Genomic DNA, 25,007 nt, shown 5'->3' with positions numbered 1-25,007 from the left:
TTGTTTATAAAAGTTGATAGTACCTTTTCAATTGTTGGTCTAAAATATATTGAATTGGTTCCGGTTTTTAATACTTAGAAATTTTATCCGCCAGACTATGAATATAGCGACTATAGTTTACACCAATTATGGTTAATCAACAACACTTCGATTGACGTGATTGTGGAATTTCGGATAAACAATATCGATTGATCCTATTCACATTAGATGCTTTCAATAATTTTGAACAGAGTTTATTTCCTATTTACTTATTTTATACATTTTTGATTGATAGATTTTTCCGGAACTGGAATACTCTCGTCACGTTTGCAATACGCTGTTTAAGTGTTAATTATTGTTTTATTATCGTCTGCTTCATTGATTTCATTTTGCCTTGATCTTGCTTATTAATTTCTTAATTGGGTTCATCGCTATAAACCCTTTTTTATCTGTTGATATCCTCGCGAAGCAAACTGGAACCGCTATTCGATCTTTTTTTTTCAGCGCCAGACTCAAACGAAATTAACTTTGGAAGTGTAATTAAAATTAATTCGTAAATTAAATAAATCCTGTGAACAATAGACAAACATAAATTACACACATTGCGGCGTCCTGACAGGGCGTCAACGAATGGTGGGGTAAAGGAGACCGTTTTGGGGAATGGTGTCCGATGGATCCCTTAGCTCTTTTACGACGACACGTTATTTACAATCTTTTTCTGGTTCTCTTTGTGCTTCTCCGCCTTCAGCCTCAGGTCGACGATGCTGGAGTTTTTATCATGCGCAACGGTGAATCCGGGCAGAGAAACGGAAGCTGCGGCGGCAGCTGCAGCTACCGCCAGGCCACTCGTCGTTGCCACCGCGGCCGCCGTCGCCGCGGTCGGTCGATACTGGGACAGCGAGAACAGCCCCGTCGGAACGGTTCCAGAGGAGAGCGCAGCCGCGTACTGTGGAATGAAAATGTGGGAAGAGATGAATGAAATGGGGAATGAGGTTAGCGTATAGAGTTGCTGTAACGGTATGGTAGTGTGCAAATAGGGTAGTTCGTCCTATCGAGATCAATTTCCGGTTTTTGCCGAAAACAGGTAAAGTGCATTCCATACCATACCATCACATTCAAACATAGTAAACCAATGAAACTGATCCTATAACTAGAACCGGATATGCGATGAACCGAATATTGATGCATACACGGAATGACACGTAACAACGAGTGGTTTTCATATAAAATTGCACTAATGGAATATCTAATAAAACGTATACTTTTTTCCACGTGGCTATTGTTCTCCGAAATATGTGTCTTTAATTATGGTCATATGAAAATCAATGACACATAACTTTCACTGGATTTTTCAAAGTGATATCCTCATTGGACATCAAATGAAATTTAAAGGATTTCACCAATGGCGATTACGTGAATATTTGCTTCAGTGTACTGATGAATTTATGTGATTAAATAAATATTATTTTCATGACTTCCAAATTGATGCAAATGAATTGAAAACCATGTGCGTTTCCAATGGAAACAAAATGCATGTTTTTTTTTCAGTGTAATACAAAACATTTCACTACACTCATAAAATAAATTACATAACCAGTGGAAAATATCCATGTAAATTTCACATGACTTTCACGTGATCCCACAATTGGAAATTGCACCACTAAATCACATGAACCTTATGTGTCCAAGGCCTTGTCTAAATACTTGTTTAAATATTAGAAGTTAATTCTTCAGGTAAAGTTTGGATTTTCTGTTTATAAAACGCTGTCCAGACTGAGCAGTTATAACATGTTATAACGGTTGTCAAATAATTGCAACACAGAAACCACCATCAAAATAGTGCTATAACATGTTATAACTCTGTAGTCTGAACGTAGTATAAGAGGATACAAACATTTTTTGTTCGATTTGCCTTAAGGTGTTTCGCTGTGAGATCCTTATTCTCGCTACCACTTCGAAACTTTAAGTGCACAAATATCAGCTTGTACGACACGTACCATAATGAAACTGTTACTCCACGTTTGCTGCGCTGCAGCATACATGCAGTAGCAATTTCAGGTGAAATAGGTCACTAATTTTCGAGATTTGTGTTATTGAAATTTCGAGGTGGAAGTGCATTTATAGCCTACGTGGTGGCCATTTGTGGACTCTACAAGGAATCACCTTAAATGCCCTCAATGTGATCTTTAAAAGTTAATTTTTGGTCAACTTTTGGTCCAAGATATTTCACTTGTATTGAAGAAGAAATTGGAACTCCGTTCATAGTGGCTATGTGACTACTACTAGGTTTCAAAAAGGAAGCCATAGGCTTATGTGTAAATATTATAAGTTGAGTTTTGGAAGTGTTAGGAGAAATCTTCCATTTTTGTAAATAAGAAGAGAAAATATCACAAAGACTTCTTCCTGTAGCGGAAATGCCTGTGTCATCGGCGAACAATGATTTGTGGCAACTCTGAGACAAATCAGGAAGGTCCGAAGTGAAAATGTTATACAATATGGGCCCTGAGGAACTCCAGCCCTAACAGGTAGTCGATCAGATTTGGAATTTTGATAATTTACCTGCAGAGTTCTATCAGTTAAATAATTTTGAACTAATTTTATGATATAGAGTGGAAAATTAAACTTTTTTTTTTCTATTTGTCAATCAAACCTTCATGCTAAACACTGTCAATTGCTTCTTATATGTCTTGAAGAGCAACTACAGTTGAGCAGCCTTCAGATTTGTTTGAACGAATTAAATTGGTAACTCTTAAGAGTTGATGAGTAGTTGAATGCCCATGGCGGAATCCAAACTGCTCATCTGCAAAAATCGAGTTCGTATTGATGGTAAACATCATTATATTTAAAATTATCTTTTCAAAAAGTTGACATGTTGAAGAAAGCAAATTTATTTGACGAAACTTCAGCTGGATTTTTATCCGGCTTCAAAATTGGAACAACTTTTGCATTTGTTCATGTTTTTTTTTTCCTTTATTTGAGATATTTTTAGCCATAGTTTTAGCCAATTTGTTCATGTATCAGGGAAGTATGCCAAATAATAACATCTGTTAAATAAATTTACCAAGAAAGACAAGGTACTCTCTGGGAGTTTTTTTTGATGAGGATATAGAAAATTCCATCATCACCTGGAGGTTTCATAATATGAAACTTTTTAGTTATAGATCTTACTTCGTCCACACACTAATCTAATCAGTAAGGTTTTACTGGGTTTTTGAATTGCGGAACTGTTCGGCAAAAGTTTAACAATCTATGTAAAATTCTAAAATGAGAAAATTGTTCCGAACTTATACAGACTCAGTTCTGTTAACCCCATTTAATAATAGAAAATATGATTGATCGATTTCATTGATTCGTTACGGAAAACGGTCATTTGAAATTTTATCCACTTTTTCAGCTATTCAAAAACCCAGTAAAACCTTACTGGCTCCTATAAAATAATCTAAGTGTGCAAATTAGTCCCCCAGGAATTAATAAAAAATCCCGTCTCTCAGTTCCTCAGGGCAGTTAATCGCTTTTTAATTTGTTTTTGCAATTACCGCCCGATAACTTTCATGACATGATCACGTGTTCTTTGATATTTCCTTCTACGGACATTTTTCAGAGGGATCAAGAGCTCTATTATAATTAAATCGAAGTTAACCTCGCATTTTGGTACTGAGGCAGCTCTTTCTTCAACTATAGAAGTAGTCAGCGATTCAAGAGCATAATTATAGCATAATTATAGCGCCAAGCAATATTTGGATCGAAGTTATATTCCATAAATGTTCAATATTAGCCCTTATAACCCGTACAGACTATTGCTTATATCATGTAATATAGGCTGTCTTGAAATGAGCACTCATACATAGGATTTCCAATGAAAACTAAACTAAAGGTAACTCTAAGACTAGAAGGTCCCGAAGAAACGTGCTCAACTTTTTTGCTCAGCTCTGGTACTCTCTTCGGTCCCAAGCTAATCGATTCACCCCTCGAAACATAGGAAAATCCACTAATCCCTCATTTTATCTGTCAAACTTTCATAGCGAATCAAAACAAACATTGTGCAGTACTAGAATTTCGACTAGAATGGGGTACGTTAATCGTTTGCTTGGGACCAATAAGCTAGTCAAGTAGTGAGCCAATTTAAAATCGTTAGTTTCGTCACCGACAAACCGATATGACACTTAATTCGTAAACGGCCGATTTAAATGTTCAGTGATCCGAAATGTCAAAACCATAGGATTTTTTTTATCTAGCAATTTTATTGTTTGGTCATTCATGTCGGTTTGTCGGTGCTATAATGTTCGACTTTGCATTCGGTGAGAACTTTTTTCATATTCGTTCAGTTTCTCGCCTAATTCGTTCTTCTGCTGTCAATTCTGAGTATATTTGCATGTGCAATCATCTGTTTGGTAGAATTAACACTTTTTCAAAAAAATTTAGCTTTCAATCATGACTATTTTGCTGCTTGTTTGAATGAATGAATTTTATCATAATTCATCTACTCAAAAATGAACAAAATGCTCTTTCTGTCAAAACACAATGTTTTAAATTGTTTTCACGACTGCACAGTGGTACAGAATGCAGATTTAGCTGGAATGATATGTTTTGAGCTTGAAATTGAAACTTTAGACTAAAAGTCTCTTCTACAAAGTTGTTCCTTATAGTTAGGCCCTCATTTTTATGACATTGAATTCTAGGGTGGTTCCTATTATCATTAAAATCAAAAATCTAACTTTTTTGTTTGAATAAATTAAGGTATACATTCTTCGGCAAAGTTATAGCTGAGCTAATTTCAAGCAACTGTGGTGAAAATAACTTTTTTGTATCTCTTAAATTGGCCAATTTAGAGCTATTTTCTTGAATTGAGTTCGGGTGGCTCTCAAAAAAACAGTTTTTTTGCTCTATTTTTCTTATTTCGAATTTCTCAGCAAAGGTGTCTTCAGATAACTTTTAGATCTTAATAAGGCGCAAATTTTTGCTGCACAAAGCTTGTCAATATCTTTCGCCGATCAAGAGTTATTGATTTTTTTATACTAAAATTATGCACTTTTCAAATGTTAATATCTCTGGTTGGGGCAAACAAAAAAAAAAGTTTTTTTGCAGCATTTGAAAGGGCGTATGTTATTCTCAATAATATGAAAAAAATGGAGGTATGTTATTTTTTAAACTCGTATAAAATCAATTTGAATTTATTCATATTTTTTACTATATTTGACTATATCTTTTTTATTAGAAGAGATACAGGCAACAAATTCAGCTATAAAACATTCGTCTTAAAGAGTTTTAAAAGTCTCTAGAAGATAACTTTCATGAGAATTTTCAAATAAAAAAGTTATTGCTAAAAAACTATTTTTTCCAGGAACACCCTAAGTCAACTCCGAAAAATTACTCTAAAATGAGAACGTTAAGAGATAGAAGAAAATTTTCTTCGACAAAGTTGCTTGCAAGTAACTTAACTACAACTTTTTCGAACAATACATGTTTATATTTTGTAAAACAAAAAAGTTAGTTTTAAAAATTCCCTAATTTGAGGACCACCCTGACGTCTGCAAACACCAAAAGAAGGGAATTTTTAAGAACAAAAACTTCTTCGAAGACACTAAATGTCCAAATATTGAAACAAATGTACTAGCACATTTTATATAAATTTGTCATTAGAGTGGTCCTATGAAATCCATCTTTTGGCAATAACTTTTTTATTTGAAATTTATCATGAAAGTCATCTTCTAGAGACTTTTAAAACTCTTTAAGACGAATGTTTTATAGCTGAATTTGTTGCCTGTATCTCTTCTAATAAAAAAGATATAGTCAAATATAGTAAAAAATATGAATAAATTCAAATTGATTTTATACGAGTTTAAAAAATAACATACCTCCAACTTTTTCATATTATTGAGAATAACATACGCCCTTTCAAATGCTGCAAAAAAACTTTTTTTTTGTTTGCCCCAACCAAAAATATTAACATTTGAAAAGTGCATAATTTTAGTATAAAAAAATCAATAACTCTTGATCGGTGAAAGATATTGACAAGCTTTGTGCAGCAAAAATTTGCGCCTTATTAAGATCTAAAAGTTATCTGAAGACACCTTTGCTGAGAAATTCGAAATAAGAAAAATAGAGCAAAAAAACTGTTTTTTTGAGAGCCACCCTATCTCAATTCAAGAAAATTGCTCTAAATTGGCCAATTTAAGAGATACAAAAAAGTTATTTTCACCACAGTTGCTTGAAATTAGCTCAGCTATAACTTTGCCGAAGAATGTATACCTTAATTTATTCAGACAAAAAAGTTAGATTTTTGATTTTAATGATAATAGGAACCACCCTAGAATTCAATGTCATAAAAATGAGGGCCTAACTATAAGGAACAACTTTGTAGAGGAGACTTTTAGTCTAAAGTTTCAATTTCAGGCTCAAAACATATCATTCCAGCTAAATCTGCATTCTGGACCACTGTGGACTGTCATAGAAACAGTAGAAATAATAATTTACAGTAAGAGTGAAAATCGTAATACCCTCTCATTCTACTAATGTGCCCTTAGTGGCCCGTAAATACCCTCATTGTGACTCCAATTAATATGTATTTTAAAACTTCAAATTTGGCTTAACCGAACTAGAATTTAAGGAACTTTTAATAATGTATACAGAAATCTATATACATATACATATTTAACAAATTTTGAAAGTTCAATAGAGCAGCGTTGTTCTTAAAAACTTAAAAAAAAATGTCTGATAATAATATCCTGATGTGATCAAAATTGTACTTTAATAAGATCCTTTTGGTGGTAATTTTTGTAAGTCAAACTTTTATAAATTCTCGGAAATTAAACCAATTTATAGAAGAAGTAAAGTGAATCATAAAAAAAAATCAATCGTTTTTTAAAACTTGGTTTGTTGAATTATTGACCAGAAAAACCGGGGAAAAAACCTGAATTTTAAAATATAAACTTATTTGTAATCGATCAAATTTATGCATTTCAAAATGTCAAGATGAACCACACGAACACGATGATTGATGTATTTGACACAGTTCAGTTAGCGAATCCCGTTCGCTAAGTTACAGTTAGTACAGTTAGCAAACGTCTAATGTAATTTCTAACTTCATTTACCTGATGTGCCGCTGCCGAGATGAACGCCGAGTCGAAGGCGGAAAACGCTGCCGCGGGGAATCCGGGATGACTGGCAGCAGCGGCGGCAGCGGCAGCAGCTGCCGCGCTGACCCCCGGTGGAGACGTCATCCCACCGGGCGGTCCTCCCACGTTGACACCGGAGCCTCGTAGCGACGGGACATTCACGTACGGTGCCATTCGACACGGTTCCAGTGGGGTTGTCACCGGTGGGCTGTGACTCGACAGGATGATCCCTGGGTACGAGAAGAGAGAAGGAGGAGAAAGATTTATGTTAGCGAAAGTTCGAGTGATGGGTGCATACACTATTTATAAAGCTGAATTTCCCGTATGAAAACCATAGGTGCTGTGGAAAAATTTAAAATTTACATCCCTATCAACAGATTTTTCTTACAGGACAAGTAGCAAAATTTAGAGTCTCAACAAAAGTGATGGAAGATGTTTAATGAAAGCAGGTAGAATTTGCAGAACAACTCAATTCTTGGGTGGGGGACAAGGAGGTAACTGTACCGTACTGATTCATACTCCGAATACTTGTGGCCAGGGATGGATCGTTCTTTGAAGCATCGTTCATTACTTTTAAATATATACGGCTAACGTTAAGTCTTATTGAATTTTCAGTTAATCCATCTTAAAATAGATAGGGGAAATGACGGCTTCGGCATGACAGACTATTTTCGGCAACCCAAATTGAAACATTATTTTCACTGGATTTTCTTACGAAAACACTTCGCTGAATGCATACAAACGATTCTTTACGCTTTCAGTTTCAATTTGATTATATTTTTACCACTGAGAAAAAGCAATCTAGCAAGGTTTTCTTGAAATGCAACACACGCACTACAAATTGTAGCTGATTTCGAGTTGCCGATAATAGAACAGCAGATTTACATACAGTCCAAATGGAACGGTTGCCGACAATACTCGCTCTCACTAGAGAAGATTGGAGCTTTGTAAAAGCGTTTCAAAACAGTTTTTGACTATTCTTTCGACTGAAATTGTTAGAGCAGTTGGCAGCAAAAGATTGTAAACAAACCAATACTGCATATGTGTGCGTTTCTTAGAGAAAAGGCTATAGAAAGAACGTCGCTGCTTAGGTTGCCGAGAATACGTAAATTCCCCTAGATAATTAATATGCCACCCAATTGTTGCACACTCCACATTGTTTACTGTGCAGTATTTATGCATGACCATAACATTTACCGATCAGGGTGACATGCCACACAGAAATGATCAATTTTTGAATGATAAAACATATGTTTTTGATATTCAGTGCTAGAAATATTGTGATACCGTTCCGATTCAAATTTCGGACGATTCAAATTTCGGACACTTTCATTTTTAATTAAATATTACATCCAGTTAGAAACAAAGTAATAATGTTAGATGATCGTGGAGGGCACTAGTCAAAAAAATTTAAAATTTACAAGACATGTGGATCATATTTGACCGAGATAATCAACTTTTAAAAGTGTCCGAAATTCGAGTTTAAGTGTCCGAAATTTGAATCGGCACGGTACAATTTGTTTGAAATATGGTTGGCAATAGACGAGTGCACGGATGGATTTGAGTTCACTCACTCGACAAAAAGTGACACAACAGCGGGGCCTTGTTTACTAAAAATGAACACATATGTGTTCATTTTTAGTAAACAGGGCCCCGCTGTTGTGTCACTTTTTATCGAGTGAGTGAACTCAAATTCATCCGTGCACTCGTCTATGTTCATATTACTAATTATAGCAGTGTAGAAGGTGTTGGATGGAACAGGAGGAAAATAGAAAAAGAGAGAGAAACTGAATGTATGAGTATTGTGGAAGTCTAAAGTGGCGGAGTGTTAGTGCAGACTAGGGTATAACAGGTCAGGTTTAAGAAAAATAATGAGAGTTGGTGTTGAACTTTTACAAGATGGAAGAGAAATTCGAAGAGTACGGATAAGATCTTTATAAGGGAAGGTTCATTAATTAGGTCACGCATATTTGGCCCATTTTCATTCCCCTCTCTCCCCTTGTAACATTTTGTGTATGGACATTATATTTTTTTTGTATGAATTGTCGCTCCCCCTTCCACCTAAAAGTGTGACATTATTAATGGACGATCCCAAAGAGATGTTTATGAGTAGCAGATTTTAAATTCAGAATGAGCTGTGGAAACATAACAGACTAGGTGGTATCGTTGTATGCTTCCGTTTTGGACTGAGAAATAGAGTAGTTCTTCAGATGCACAAAGGTGTGAGTGAGCCGCGCGATACCTTTTTGAGTAGTTGTGGTATCGCGATACATTTTTGGCTCTTCTTCTTCTTCAGTTTTGGAAATGAGAGTTGGACTTCGGTGTGCGTGAGATTGTGTTTGAAGATCTCAATATGGCGCTCATATGTTCGTGTATTGGTGGCGGTACGGCACGAGAGGCGGCGGGGGAAAGAGGATCTAATACTTGGGTCTCCTTCACACCGTCGCGAGAGGATCGTGTCGACTAGTTGTGGAGCTCACGTGCCATGCCATCTCCAGAACAACATGTGAAAAGGGCATACAAGCTTTTTGTAAACAAACCTTCTTATGCCCTTTTCTCGCCACCCATATGACACCAACGCAAACCTTTAACATCACCGGGTAGGGGACACTTTCCTCTTCCCGATGATATTGCTTTTTTGCGTGGGCGACCCTCGGTTGGTGAGAAAAGGGCCTACAAAGGTTTGTTTACAAAAAGCTTGTATGCCCTTTTCACATGTTGTTCTGGATCTGTCTTTAGTTGGGAAGGGGAGGGAAAGGCTAATCGAGAAACACCTTCGAATAGTTCTCTTTCTCTTTCCATTTCTCTCATGTAGATCGCTCTCCTAAATTAGCGGGTGGTGGTGGTGGAGGTCTCGCGTGTAGAGGTGAAAGAGTAATTCAAGAGCAAATTTTCATTACGTCGAAAGTAACAAAGGTAAACAAGTCGAGCTATCAGTGCCAATCGATGCTCCTGCTATTACACTAATACTGTCCGAATATAGAATCACATCCCATTTTTGCTTTTTGACGTAATCACCTTCCGATCAAAATAGTTTTCGATGTCACTTAAGTCACCCGAATTCTATGGAGATGCCGTTTGACTTAAGTAACAGCGCTGAGAAACCCGTGAAAAGTGTACGTTCGTCGTTTCGCTTTCTCATTATTAAAGTGAATAAATCAAACTATTTGTTGCTAAGATGATTTCTGTGGTCCTAAAATGATGAATGGGCTGCACGTAAGGAGACGTAATTGATAATTCTCCCGAATATCCTGGTAAATACACTTTGACTTAAGTAACAATAGGGGCCACCAAACGACGTATAATAACTTTTGACTTAAAAACCAGTATTTTTTAACATGAAAGCTAGCGAATTGCAATTGTATGATTAGAACCCTGCTAGATATGTTAAACATTGCTATCACTATGAGATTATACGAGTTGAATTGAAAATAGGAATAACTTTTCGGTCATCAAAACAAAACTTTATTTTTCTCGGATTGGTGCGAATGTTACTTACGACATAATGAAAATTTGCTCTTGAATTATGGAGAAAGGGGCTTCAGGAGAAAGGCAGTCCTTTGGAATAAATAGGTGTGTAGAGTTTTAACGTTTAAGGTTAAGGTGCTGAGATACGGCATTTACGGCGGTGTGTCGTTTTTATTGTAACTATTCTATTAACATTAAAATTTCAAATACCAGATTTAGGATGCTAGAGGAGTAGCAGAGTTGAGCAGAGTAACCATACAAAAATTATTAGCGCTTTTCGCCCATGGAAGAGGTGGTCGCTTCTTTTTGTAATTTTTATGGATTGCTGGTAATTAAAAACCAGCTAGAACAGATAAACAAACATCAACAGTAAATTTTCATGCGCAAATATTAAACTATTTTATTGAGGACACTATGCTTAATCGTATTATCTCACTCACATAATTCATGCTTCTGCAGTATAGGTTTTATTTTAGCAACACGTTACAGTGTGTTTTATCTACAATTAGGAATCCAAACCTAGTTTATATTATTCTTTAATTGATGTAACAAATGCTCCTGTATAATATGAAATCATATTGAATTTTTCCATATCGCATCCCATTCCGCTGATAATAAAATTGCACATGAACATACAGATTCATCAGTCGCCTTATATGCAAGGGCCTTCCATTCATTTTGGCTGGAGGAGTGTTTTGTGGGATTGTGGAGTAGTAGGATGTTATGGTGATATTTTGGTTGTGTGAGCGACAGGAGGGGACTGTAGAGTTGTGTTTGACACATAATGCCAGCCAATGTTGCTGCATAAGAGTCGCAATGAGCGATTTTGTCATTGTCTCACTTACTCCTTGCTCTTCACTCTTCGCGAAGAGGCGATCAGAAAATCGCTCATTGTAGCTCTGTCAAAGCTGAAATTTCAGGTTTTGTGTGTCGGACGCGGGCTTTGGGATCTTTTCTTGTACCTTGCGCATGTGGGAAGCCATCGTGTTGTCTTATTGTTCCAGTGCTAGGCGTTGATTTATCTAAACGTTGCTTGATAACAATGCATTTACAGGATGAGAGAAGGAAGGCACCATTTTATTGTTCACTTAATGTATTTTATTGTATTGTATTACTCATATACATCAAAATTAAGCAGATGACAACAATAATACAACATTATATGTATATAATTATTATACAGGTCCCCTTTTTAGACTAGATGCTACCAACGATCAATGATTTATAAATAACAAAACTAAATTTTTGTTACATTACATAATATACTATTACTATTACCTTAATATTTCAGTAACCCAAGCAAGTCATCGAAATTAATATGAAGCTGATGAAGCAGAGGAAATAACAACATTAAATAATATGTTATGTATATAATTATTAAGCAGGTTAATTCTCGTCATGTTAGTTATTCATCACAATTTTTAGCATTATTGTTAGTATCATTCGAGAAAATATATTTAATTGCCTTATATATCCTATACATTTCAGTGTTGCATCCACCCGCCATTGTGAGCTGAGGAGGTATGGAGCTGCATCTTAGTATATGTAAAATACTTCTTTATTGCAGTAACAACTATATTATCCACATAAATGTATTTCATTATGCCATATGTTAATGTTCTGATATATTATTTCTCCATAGCATATATTTTCATATATTTCATTATATAAATAAATAATGGGTTGGGAGGGAGCATCAGGGTATCATTCAAACTGAAACTGGACGATGGTATGATTGACAGCTGGAGTCTAGGAGAGAATAAACACTATCATTTTCTTTATCCTACCGATTCGATTGTGGTGATGTGAATTCTACTCCAACAGTTTCAGGGCGATTGACGCGCCCTTCTTAACAAACCATCCAGTAGGAAGCTTAATAAGTATTGCGAATTGTGTTATTCGATTTGTTGGAGCGTATCGTTGGAAGGAGATTCTTAAATTCCCGTGGATTTCGCGTAAGTGTCTCTGCTTACGGGTCCGCCCTTCCGTTTTTGGCCCTTCATACAGCGATATTGTGAATTCAGATCGGTAGCTCAAATTGATCTTGCTATTAAGTGGAGCTGCATACAAGACAAGTCTTGAAAGGATGGTGGCTACCTTACATACATACATACATACAATATGGTTGGCAATGTTCATATGATTTCAGGCGATTTCTTTTTAGTTAATAATCCTTATTTTTTCTAAGCAAGGTATTACTAGCTTAAAATTCAATCAGCTTAAGTAATCTTTACAGGGAAATGTCGGCTATTCATTTATCTAACGATCCATTACAATACATCTATCAACCATGTAACATTTATAGAAAAATATTAATGTTCAATAACTGTATCGCATTTGGGCATTTGGTCCTGGATTATTGCCTAAGGGGATACCGCCTAAAGGTATGCAACGTTTAATTTACAATAGCTGCTGCGTATATTTTCATGCTATTGTTGGGCGATTCTTTAAAATGAATAAAATAACTGATATCGTATGTACAATTTACCGAAAAGTTACGTTTAATCATCTAATAGAACCACTGAATGATTTTTCTTGCTGTTTTTGAATTGCGGAACTGTTCGGTAAAATTTTAAAAATCTGTGAAAAATTCAAAGTTGAGAAAATGTGTAACGAAAATTTACAGACTTACTTCTGTTAACTCCGTTTAATGATGAAAAATAAAATTTGTCGATTTTATCGAATCTTTACGAACAAATAGTCATTTGAATTTAAACCGAGTTTTTCAGTAATTCAAAAACCCAGTAAAAAAATACTGACTCATGAAAAAAATCTAAGTGTGTATTTAGCCATATTTGATGACTATAGAAAAAGATACCATGAAATTTCTGCTCAAAGCTCACTACTGACATCTGTCTTCGTGTTCGTGGAAAATGTGTTTTCTAATCAACGAACACGCGTGCAAAACGTATGAGTTGGTTCGTGTCTGATCTATTCTGGACAAATTATTTTCATCTCGATACAAAATTCTATGGTTTTGACAGAGCTGCACATTTGAATCGGTCGTTATAGATTTTCGAGCAAATGTTAAGTTTATGTTTCATGTCTATTTATCGGTGAACATAGAATTTCAAAGCAAATGATGCGTGCAACAGGCACATTCAAAAGTTTTGTTACACGGAAATGTTCTCCGAGTATAAACTGGTGATGAGCTCAGGAAATGCTTCATGAATCAAATTCAAAGGTTTTGAGAATTTTAGCGTCTCAATGAAAGTGATTTTTAGATTATCATGTAGAGTACTCGTTAGTATGTTGAAACTCATGGTAGGTCGTCGATTTTTCGTTTTAACTCTACTGCTTTAGTAGTAGTATTTTAGTAGTAGGATTTAAATAAAAAAATCGACGATATACAATTATTCTACTAAAACGCTGACAAATCAATTTACATGGCAGGTAGTTTTGTGCAGTTTTCTCCGTCAGTAAATCTCACTCGTAGGCCAGAGTAGAGCAGTCTACCGTAATACGCAGCCATCCACCCATCGAAGTTTACTAATCTCACCACCAGATGGAGTAAAACAGCATGTTAGGTGGTCCTGAGAGGTGGCGACAAAAAGGTCATTATGAACTGCATAACGGGCACGATGACTGGCGATGGAAACCGAATGGCCTGGGTCACTGACCAATAGTCAAAGGACAGTGACCCAAAGAATGCCTTTCTAGGCTACATAAAGGGTGATACGGTCAAAATTTGGTCAATATCAACTTGACGTATTTCTTTCAATTTTGCATTTAAAAAACCTGAACACCCCTCATTTTGAAGGTGTGTGTGTGTAGAATGTTGCTCCTATTTTGATTTTGGAATTCACTCTTCAGTTGTCAAAATGCCGTCCAAGCAAGAAGAGCAGCGTATCAAAATTTTGCTCGCGCATCGCGAAAATCCGAGCTACTCGCACGCAAAGTTGGCAAAATCGCTAAAAGTTGCCAAATCAACCGTTACAAATGTAATTAAAGTGTTTGGGGAACGTTTGTCGACAGCCAGGAAGTCTGGATCGGGGGGAAATCGAAAACCGGAAGCCGCTGAGACGACAAAGAGAGTTGCCGGTAGTTTCAAGCGAAACCCTAACCTCTCTCTCCGAGATGCCGCAAATAAGCTGGGTGTATCGTCTACAACCGTGCATCGAGCCAAAAAACGAGCCGGACTATCGACTTACAAGAAGGTAGTGACTCCAAATCGCGATGATAAACAAAATACGACGGCCAAAGCGCGATCCCGGAGGCTGTACACGACGATGCTGACGAAGTTTGACTGCGTGGTAATGGACGACGAAACCTACGTCAAAGCCGACTACAAGCAGCTTCCGGGACAGGAGTTTTATACGGCAAAAGGAAGGGGAAAGGTAGCAGATGTTTTCAAGCACATGAAACTGTCAAAGTTCGCAAAGAAATATCTGGTTTGGCAAGCCATCTGTACCTGTGGCTTGAAAAGCAGCATTTTCATAGCTTCCGGGACTGTCAACCAAGAAATTTACGTGAAAGAGTGTTTGAATAAACGTCTGCTGCCTTTCCTGAAGAAATACGGTTGTTCCGTACTGTTTTGGCCTGATTTGGCATCTTGCCATTACGGTAAAAAGGCCATGGAGTGGTACGCCGCCAACAACGTGCAGGTGGTTCCCAAGGACAAGAACCCTCCCAACACGCCAGAGCTCCGCCCAATTGAGAAATACTGGGCTATTGTCAAGCGGAACCTAAAGAAGACCAAAAAAACTGCTAAGGGCGAGCAGCAGTTCAAGGCAAACTGGCTTTCTGCGGCGAAGAAGGTGGACAAGGTGGCTGTACAAAATCTGATGGCAGGGGTCAAGCGTAAGGCCCGGCAATTCGGATTTGGAAAAGCGGAAGCCTAACTGAATATTTTTCCTGAATTTTATACTAATTGAACTTGAAAAAGAAATTTAATTTGATTTTTTAAATAAACGATTTCACCGATTTACACGCGTTTTCCCTTGACCAAATTTTGACCGTATCACCCTTTATACCGATCAGGTGAATTATCAAACAACTAGCGAATTAAACGGTCGATAGTTTCAAGTCTCTGATATCATACAAGATAAAGCCTAGCTATTAGAAAGAACTACTGTGCAGACAGCAGATCGATAGAGCGAGAGAGAGAGAGGAAAGTGAAGAAGAGTGAGTTGAAGGAACGGACAGCAGGTAAATTCCCGTAATCACCATTTTGGTTCAATGTGAATCGTTTGTCCCGCTGTAATGTTTAATACAGAACCACGTCGACTGAAATCCAGAAAGAGAACCGTTCTTAGGAAATCCACCAAGTACTGCACACTATCCCTTCAACGTCACTATGTCAGGATCAATCACGAATACAAACGAGTTGCGAAACGGTGTTTTCTTCAGTATCGACGTGGATTGCAGAGAAAGCTTAAGTCACGTCCCAAGCAGTTTTAGAAGTTTGTCAACGAACAACGTTATGAAGCTGGTCTGCCGCCATCTATGATACATAACTGAGTGACGACCATGTCCGACTGGCTGCCAGGTACGTACCACTCTCTGGCCAAACCATGAGCAGAATTGATATCAATCCCGAGATGTTTTCCAGGGCTTCCTCGAAACTCAAGTTGTAAAATCCGGGTCCTAACAGAATTCCATCGGCATTCCTCAAAACACACTTGGACAGTTTGTTGTCTCCACTGCGGTACGTTTTTCAACGGTCCGTGGACGTCGGCGTTTTCCCATCCTGTTGGAAGCTAGCGCACATGTTTCCAGTACACAAGAAAGGCAACAAACAGAACGTTGGCAACTACCATGGCATTTCTTCGCTTAGCGCTGTTGCTAAATTAGACGTACCGGTAGACTACGCCAGTCCCCAGCTAAATAAGTACCGAGTCCGTACATACTCGGTGGCCCAGCCAGCATCCGAAGCTTCAAGGGGAGTTCAGTCGTGCGCGAAGGAGGTATCCAACACCGCCGAAGGAGAAAAGTGAAGAAAGTGGAACGAAGCAGTCGTTGAGGAAACGTGGTGGTGGAACTGCGAGGACCTCAAAGGAGAAATGAAGAACAAAACAGGTCAGATAGAGATTAAGAAAAAGGGGTGTAGTACGCCAGCAGAAAGTGGGAGAATAAAACGTGAGTGAATAAACGAAACCGACAATAAAAGTGGTAGTTTTGGAAAGTAAAGTGCTATAGGAGTTTTTCTGTATCCAGTGCAATCATTCCCTACCACGCTGAAACCTAGCTCGGTAAGCGTGCCGCCCCTGAGACCGTTGTAGTCATGGAGTCTGAGGATTGCTCCTGACGGAGGTGGCTAGTACTTACAGTTTTTAAAGAAATTCCTACTACAAAAATGTTTTCATAAAACACAAAATAACTAAAAACACGTGCTAAGCTGTGCAACAATTGGCAAACTACCCTAGATTTGCATGATAAGTATGCAGAATTTGCATTGTTTCGCGACATGAACATATTCTGTAATGTGGTCGCCGGAAGGTTTTTAAAATAGTTTTGTAATTTTATGTGAGCTTGTTATTCGATTAAAGTTTACATTGCTTATAAAAATCATCTCGCGAAGGTTTTATACAAAAAGGTGCATTCTGGAAAAAACTTGCTTGTACGCTGCAGTTCATTGCAAGAACTGCCATTACATTTGTAGTACACACTCAATCTAGCTCGGGAAAATCTCCAGCAGCCGACTACCTCGACATTTACTTCTGCTGATATCTCTGCAAAATATCTGTTTGTTAGCTGCTTTCTCAGCAGAAATCTAATTTGTTAGCTAAGTATCGGCAATTATTGTACTGAATCTCAGCCAAATTAATTGTAGAAATAGGAGAAATTGATGTAATGTCGGTCTAAATGCCCCTAATTTGGGCCCATACATAAATACAACAATCGACTAAATTTTCAATAGCGACCAAAACTATCGATTAGTACCGTTCCAATGACGCGTTCATCTAGATAAAGTTTATAAATAGCAGTTTTTTTTAGCGATGGTCCCAATCTTAGATCCATAGGCCAACATTAGAGCCATTTCACCTATTCGGTTGTTGGAATCTCGTCAAACAAATTTAAGTGTGTATGAATCATATGCAGAGGATGTAATAAATCTAACCTTACATTAGAAGTAAGAGAAATTTGTTTTGTGTGTAGTATTATCGCAATCAATCTTAAAACAATTCGCACCGCAGTACGGTGAAGGTGTATTAATATTTTCAGAGGGATTAACAGAAAATTAACGTCAGCTTTCTATATTAAAAAGTAGTGAACGCCATTCCAAAGAGCGATCCATTCCTGGCCGCACGTATTCGGAATTTGCATCAGTACGGTACATGTACCTCCTTGTCCCCCACACAAAAATAGAGTTGGTCTGCAAATTCTATTCTATTTCCAGGGTGGTCTGAGGCGAAAAATAACAGCACCTAATTCAATTATGTGATTACATTTGATGTAATCCCATAAATCCGGACGACGTCTCTTTTTTTCTGCCTGGCTGGTCCAGAGGATGAAGTATTTTCAGCAACCAAATAGAGCGTGGTAGGTGTTTGCACGTGCGTATGTGGTGGTGACCATGGTTTTGTCCTTTCTCTGTTCGGCTCTCTATGCACGAATATCCGGAAGGGGAGTTTATTAAATTATCATTCCGTTCTTATTTATTGCCGCCTTGTGAGTTTGTTCTTACGGCCGGTTTTTTTTTTAGCTCAGCCTGATTTGTAAATCAAACAATTTCCTGGTGCTCTTTTTTAAGGTTTAGGAGGTTGTTAACACAGGCGTTGTTAGCCTTGTTTCTTGAGTCATGTTATTGAGAAAATGCTACTGAATTCCGTTGGAATGTGTTAATCAAGTTGCTCCTGTTTGGATAAGGTTTTATTTAATGATTTCCGACCTACTTGGACCAATTTGGTAGAATCGACACCACTACATGTTTGAATCAATCATTGTCTACCTGTCTTGTCTGGACATGTTGCATAAAGCACGTGTTTGAATTTGCTAATTTCCTTCAAAGCGAAAATCTCGCATTGAACCGCGTCAACAACTAGATCTATTCAATTAGTAACGAAATTAGTTCATGCAGTTTATTGACATTACCGCTTAACTAATGCACCGTTCGTGCATCGGTAGAATCCATTGCCAGAATGTTTGAACAACAAAAAAGTAAAACAGTCCTAGTTAGAACACGATGACAATGCAACCGTTAAGCAAACCGATGCAATAGGCATTTACTGTATTATAACCACAGTGGGTTGAGATCATGATTTGGCACTTCAAAGTGCAGGTTGGAGAAATTCCTTTAACGCTCCAAAACATAATGTTATCCAAATGTTGGATCAACCATTTAGACAACTAGAGATGTACTAGCCGCCGCACAGAGGAGTAACTAGAGCAACAAATTTATTTATATGTCGTCAATCAGTGTAGACGGTTTTACAATTGTTGTCTTAAGAGCTATGTTTACAATTTTGTCTTTGTTTATATTTTTTTTATAATATGTCTTGAGAACAAGTTAAAACATTACTTCTAGCTGACGTTATGCGAGGAATTAAAATATTGCTTTAATTTGGTTTTTGTCATTGTAAAGTCAATGTTATCGCAGTGCTTATTATATGTATCCATCATTTGGTTCAAGGGTCCAAATTTGGCATAATTCGTACGATGACGATTTGTAGCAAATATATTTCTATTTCGTAAATGCCTAGATTCTTCTTCTTCTTCTTCGCTTTTCAAGCTTATTACATATCGCGTATTAGCTTATTGCGTGTTCTCAACTTAGTGTTCTAGATGCACTTCCACAGTTATTAATTGAGAGCTTTCGATGCCTGTACCATTTTTGCATTGGTATAATTGTGTGGCAAGTCCAATCATACTTCTATGCCCAGGGAAGTCGAGAAATTTTCCAACCCGAAAAATTCCTAGACCGGACCGGGAATTGAACCCAGCCACCTCCAGCATGGTCTTGCTTTGTAGCTGCGCCTTTACCGACTGAGCTAAGGGAGGTCCTGTAAATGCCTAGATGGTGTATATAAATTTAAGGATGACAATAGTTCTATAGAATCAATGCGATGTGATACGATATCGTTTACGAAAGAAATCATAGCAAATTCGCGACGCTCTTTTAATGTTTGGATATTTATGAGCATACACCGAGCTGTGTAAGATGGCAGAGGAAATACAGTCCAAACTAACTTGCGGAGTGCATACAATAGAAACTGCTTTTGAACGGACTCTATTCTTTCTTCTTGTGTGATTGAAAAAGGAGACCAAACTATGCTGCAATATTCTAATATCGATCTTACATAAGCAATGTACAATGTTTTTATCATATACGGATCGTGAAAGTTATTTTTTTTTATATTAATTTATTTGTACAGGCTCAATCGAATAAACTTTACAGAGCCGAGTTATCATTTTCATTATACATAATTAATGTCTTAAATCTAGAGTTAAAGGAATTGAACCGATTACTCGCGGTCGTCTCGAGGTTAGTGGAGATTTACAATTTTTTGGATGGGGAAAGGGAGAAGGAGGTTTGAAATATGATTTATTATACAAATATTTAATTAATCCTAAAACATGAACTTATTTCTATTCATCTTGAAGACAAACATTAAAAAAAAACCTACACGCACAATACACAAACTAAACACAAGGTTAATCAAACTTACAATCTAAGGTTAGTATTCTTAAAGTAAACATATATGAGTTTCATAAACTCCAGATCACGTCTAGCCAAAATATCCCGAACTGGAACATTAGGTTGTCTACCTCGAGCCCGAAGGGAATCGCACAGCTCAGATCTGACTCCACGATGCTCAGCACAAGACCAAAGGATGTGATCGGCGTCTTGGTAACCTTGTCCACATTCACAGAGATTGCTGTCTCCCAGCCCAACACGAAACAAGTGAGCGTTTAACGAATAGTGATTGGACATGAGGCGAGACATCAGACGAATGAAGTCTCGACCCACATCCAACCCCTTGAACCAAGGACTCTTCGACACCTTAGGGATGATCGAGAATAGCCATCGTCCCAAACTTCCTTCACTCCATTTATTTTGCCAGCTGGTGAGCGACTGTTGACGATAAATGAAGAAAAATTCATCGTAGGCGATTTGTCGATCGTAAATATCGCCTTGCATAGCGCCCACCTTAGCAAGTGAGTCAGCCATCTCATTGCCCGGAATCGAGCAATGAGATGGGACCCATGCAAAGGTGATGACAAAAGATCTTAAAGATAAAGCACTTAAAAGCTCTCGTATTTTCATGAGAAAATAAGAGGAGTGCTTTACCGGCCTCATAGAGCGAATAGCCTCGACAGAACTGAGACTATCCGTAAAAATAAAATAATGATCTGGTGCAAGTGAGGCGATCGTTTCTAGCGTATAATATATTGCCGCCAGTTCAGCAACATATACGGAACAAGGAGCTTGAAGCATTCGAGAGGCGCTATGAAATTCGTTAAAAATACCAAAACCAGCGGACGACTCTATTAGTGATCCATCTGTGAAGAACGATCTTGCGGAATCAACTTGGCCAAACTTTGCAGCGTAAATTGACGGAACAATCATGGAACGATGATGTTCTGGGATTCCACGAATCTCCCGCGTCATAGATAAATCAAAACTAACTGAATTGCCGAAGTCGGAGAAGCATACACGATGGGGATTATGCTGTGAAGGGCTGACATCCTGAGTTATGTACACGTAGTACAATGACATAAAACGAGTTTGAGGGTTTAGCTCAAGAAGCTTCTCAAAGTTTTCGATTACCAGTGGGTTCATAACTTCACAACGGGTGAGGAGCCTAAGGGACAATTCCGAAAACCGATCCGATAGTGGCAACATGCCCGCCAACACTTCGAGACTCATCGTATGAGTCGAGTGCATGCATCCTAACGCGATACGAAGACAACGATACTGGATACGTTCCAGTTTGATGATGTGAGTTTTAGCCGCCGACTGGAAGCAAAAACTACCGTACTCTAAAACCGATAAAATCGTTGTCCGGTACAACGTTAGAAGATCTTGCGGATGAGCTCCCCACCACGTTCCGGTAATTGTTCGGAGAAAATTGATCCTTTGTTGGCATTTTCGTCTCAGATACTCAATGTGAGATCTCCAGGTGCATTTGGAATCGAACCAGACCCCAAGATATTTGAAAGACATGGAATGAGTGATCGGCTTACCCAAAAGTTGAAGCTTCGGTTGTGCTGGGCTATGCTTCCTAGAAAAAACGACCAACTCAGTTTTCTCCGTGGAGAATTCGATACCTAGCTGGATAGCCCAAGTAGACAAATTGTCTAAGGTATCCTGTAAGGGTCCTTGCAGGTTGACCCCTTTGGGCCCTGTCATAGACACTACGCCATCATCTGCAAGTTGTCTCAACGTGCAGTTGTCACTTAGACAATTGTCAATTTCTCTGACATAGAAATTGTACAAAAGGGGGCTTAAACATGAGCCCTGGGGGAGACCCATGTAACTAAATCGAGAAGCTGTAGAGTTTCCATGAGAAAAGCTCATATGTTTCTCTGACAGCAAATTGTACAAAAAGTTATTAATTAATGGTTCCCCCCCAGGCCACAAGCGTGGAGTTTGTCTGAAAGGACTTCAACCGATACTGAATCAAAAGCCCCCTTAATATCCAAGAACAAAGAAGCCATTTGCTCTTTTTTAGCAAAAGCCAACTGGATTTCTGTGGAAAGCAACGCGAGACAGTCGTTCGTTCCCTTACCCCTACGGAAACCAAATTGAGTATCTGAGAGTAGGTGGTTCGTCTCAACCCATTTGTCGAGGCGAAAAAGGATCATTTTCTCCAACAATTTTCGAATGCACGATAACATCGCGATGGGACGATACGAGTTATGATCTGACGCGGGTTTTCCAGGCTTTTTAATGGCTATAACTCTCACTCGCCTCCAATCATCTGGAACAATATTGAACTCCAGGAACTGACAAAACAAGTTCAACATGCGCCTCTTAGCGACGTCTGGGAGGTTCTTCAACAAGTCGAACTTTATCCTATCAGCCCCCGGAGCCGAATTGCGACACGAAAGGAGCGCGAGTGAGAGCTCCAGCATTGAAAAAGGCTGGCTGATCTCGTCTACCGAATTCGTCGTTTCGCGAGGAATCATCTGTGCCGGCACGGAATCAGGACATACTTTTCGCGCGAACTTGAGAATCCACCGATCCGAGTACTCCTCGCTCTCGTTGTTTGAAGACCGGTTACGCATCCTTCGCGCCGTGTTCCAAAGCGTATTCATCGACGTTTCGCGCGATAAACCGTCCACGAATTGCCGCCAGTATCCGCGTTTCTTGGCTTTGATGAGGCTCTTGAGTTCGTGTTCAAGAGTCGAGTACGCTTCGAAATACTCGGGTGTTCCGCGTTTCCGGAAAAGCTTAAACGCGTCGGACTTTTTACGATAAACCTCAGTGCATTGCTGGTCCCACCAAGGGGTAGGAGGTTTCCTACGAAAAGACGTTCCTGGAACCGGCCGAGTTTGAGCTCGAAGCGCGCTGTCCAAGATCAGATTGGAGAGGAAGTTATATTCCTCCAACGGTGGAAGCTCTTCTACGGACGACACGGCTTCATCTATCGCGGTCTTGAACGTTGTCCAATCGATATTACGGGTGAGGTCGTACGCGACGTTAACGGATTCCGACGAATTGAACCCACAGGCAATCGAAATGCCGATCGGCAAGTGATCACTACCGTGGGGATCCTGAATCACATTCCACGTGCAATCCAACGATAATGAATTAGAGCAAAGTGTGAGGTCTAATCTACTTCCATTTGAGGATGGACCAGCCAGACGTGTTACTTCTCCATTGTTAAGAATTGTCATATTGAAGTTATCACAGAGGTCATATATCAAAGTAGAACGGTTGTCATCATACAGTTCCCCCCAGCCTGTACCGTGGGAATTAAAATCTCCCATAATCAACCGTGGAGTAGGAAGAACTGAACAGATATCTGAAAGTTGTTTTTGACTAATCGAAACTCGGGGAGGAATATACACAGAAGCAATACAAAGGCTCTTGCCTTTAACAAAAGCCTGACATGCGACAACTTCAATACCTGGAAATTGTGGAAGATTCACTCTATAGAAGGAATGGCACTTTTTGATCCCCAAAAGTACTCCTCCTCCACGCGAATCCTCACGATCCAGTCGAATAATGTTAAAATCATGAAAAGGAAGATCGATATCTGAAGAGAGCCAAGTTTCACACAGAGCAAATGCATCACAATCATTATTGTGAACCAAAAACTTAAACGATTCTATCTTAGGAATAAGACTTCGACAATTCCACTGTAGAACAGTGATCAAATCCCCGACCTCGTTTGGAAAATTATCCATCGAAGGAGATGATTGCTGCAAGGAGGGGCCACTTCAATGTCAACTGCTTCAAGAGGGATTTCACAGTAGGAAGCATTGCCAGAACAATGCTTTTCAGAGGATCAGAAATATCGAGGTAATTGAGGATACTGTCCACAATGTTATCAAATGAGAACAACCCAGATGAAGAAGGGGCTTGTGTTCTGAAAATTGGGGCATCGGGGGTTTTGGATGTCCCCGGGAGAGGTGGAAAATCCTGGGTATAATCAGTTCTGCGGAATCCAGGAGGAGTAGAAGTCTCCTTTTTTCCACCACTCCTTGATTTGGGCAAGCTGATTTGGGGTTCTTGATCTGCAACTTTCCGCGAACGGATGCGTTTTCGTTTCCGGGCAAAACCTTCCGGAAAACTGAAAGAAACTCCCTCCTCAGCCAAGTCAGAGCCAGACTCGTCATCTGACAAAAGAGCGAAGGGATTTGTTTCGTTGTTCGATGGCTTGGCTGTCTTAAGCATTTCTGCAAAAGACTGCCTGGAACGTTCTTTAAGAGAGCGCTCTAGTTTTTCCCCGCGTTGTTTATACACCGGACACGACGAGAGACCATGAGGAGGAGATCCTTTGCAGTACACGCATTTTGGTGCCGTGACTGTGCAGGCGCCATCCTCGTGCTTCTCCCCGCATTTGGAACAGCGTGCCTTGCTGCCACAGTGAGAGGTCGTTTGTCCCAACTGTTTGCAGTTTTGGCAGATCATGACCCGAGGAACAAACAAGCGCACAGGTAGCCGAAGTTTTCCCAACTCGATGTACTGAGGAAGGGCTGAACCAGAAAAGGTCACGCGAAACGAGTCTGTGGGGGTAAAACTCTTTTTACCCTCGCTGACAGATACTGAGCCCAGTTTTTGGACATCCAGTATCTTCACCGGGGGGAGCAAGGGGTTCTTGAAACGGCCAACCGCCTGCTTCTCCAAGATCTCGGGGGTCAGACTCGCTTCGGTGACCACACCTTCGATCTCCACATCACGAGCTGGTATGTAAACCCTGTACTCAATCGTAAAGAGCTGGGAGGCAGCAATCTCGTTAGCCTGCTTCAGGTTAGAAACGACAACACGAAGTTTATTATGCCTAACCTTCGTGATTTCGGTCACGGCCGAGTATCGCTTCGTCAGATCAGTGG

General features: G+C 38.9%; 1 protein-coding gene across 1 annotated transcript in view; it reads right to left on the bottom strand.

The window, feature by feature from the left end:
* Nucleotides 1-490: 490 nt before the first annotated feature.
* The window catches only part of LOC135705702 (uncharacterized), an 82,867-nt gene continuing 58,350 nt past the window's right edge, over nucleotides 491-25,007 (bottom strand). The window contains exons 5-6 of the mRNA XM_065227520.1: nucleotides 7,071-7,324; nucleotides 491-925 (exon numbers count right to left, since the gene is read on the bottom strand). Of these exons, the coding sequence (XP_065083592.1) occupies nucleotides 668-925; nucleotides 7,071-7,324 (512 nt within the window). The 3' untranslated portion in view covers nucleotides 491-667. The remainder of the gene's footprint in view (nucleotides 926-7,070; nucleotides 7,325-25,007) is intronic.

The sequence above is a fragment of the Ochlerotatus camptorhynchus genome, unplaced genomic scaffold (assembly GCF_037179485.1).
Source record: "Ochlerotatus camptorhynchus isolate MF236.1 unplaced genomic scaffold, CSIRO-AGI_Acam_v1.1 ptg000274l, whole genome shotgun sequence".
NCBI classification, from domain to species: Eukaryota; Metazoa; Arthropoda; class Insecta; order Diptera; family Culicidae; genus Ochlerotatus; species Ochlerotatus camptorhynchus.
This window is presented reverse-complemented; position numbering and strand designations above follow the sequence as displayed.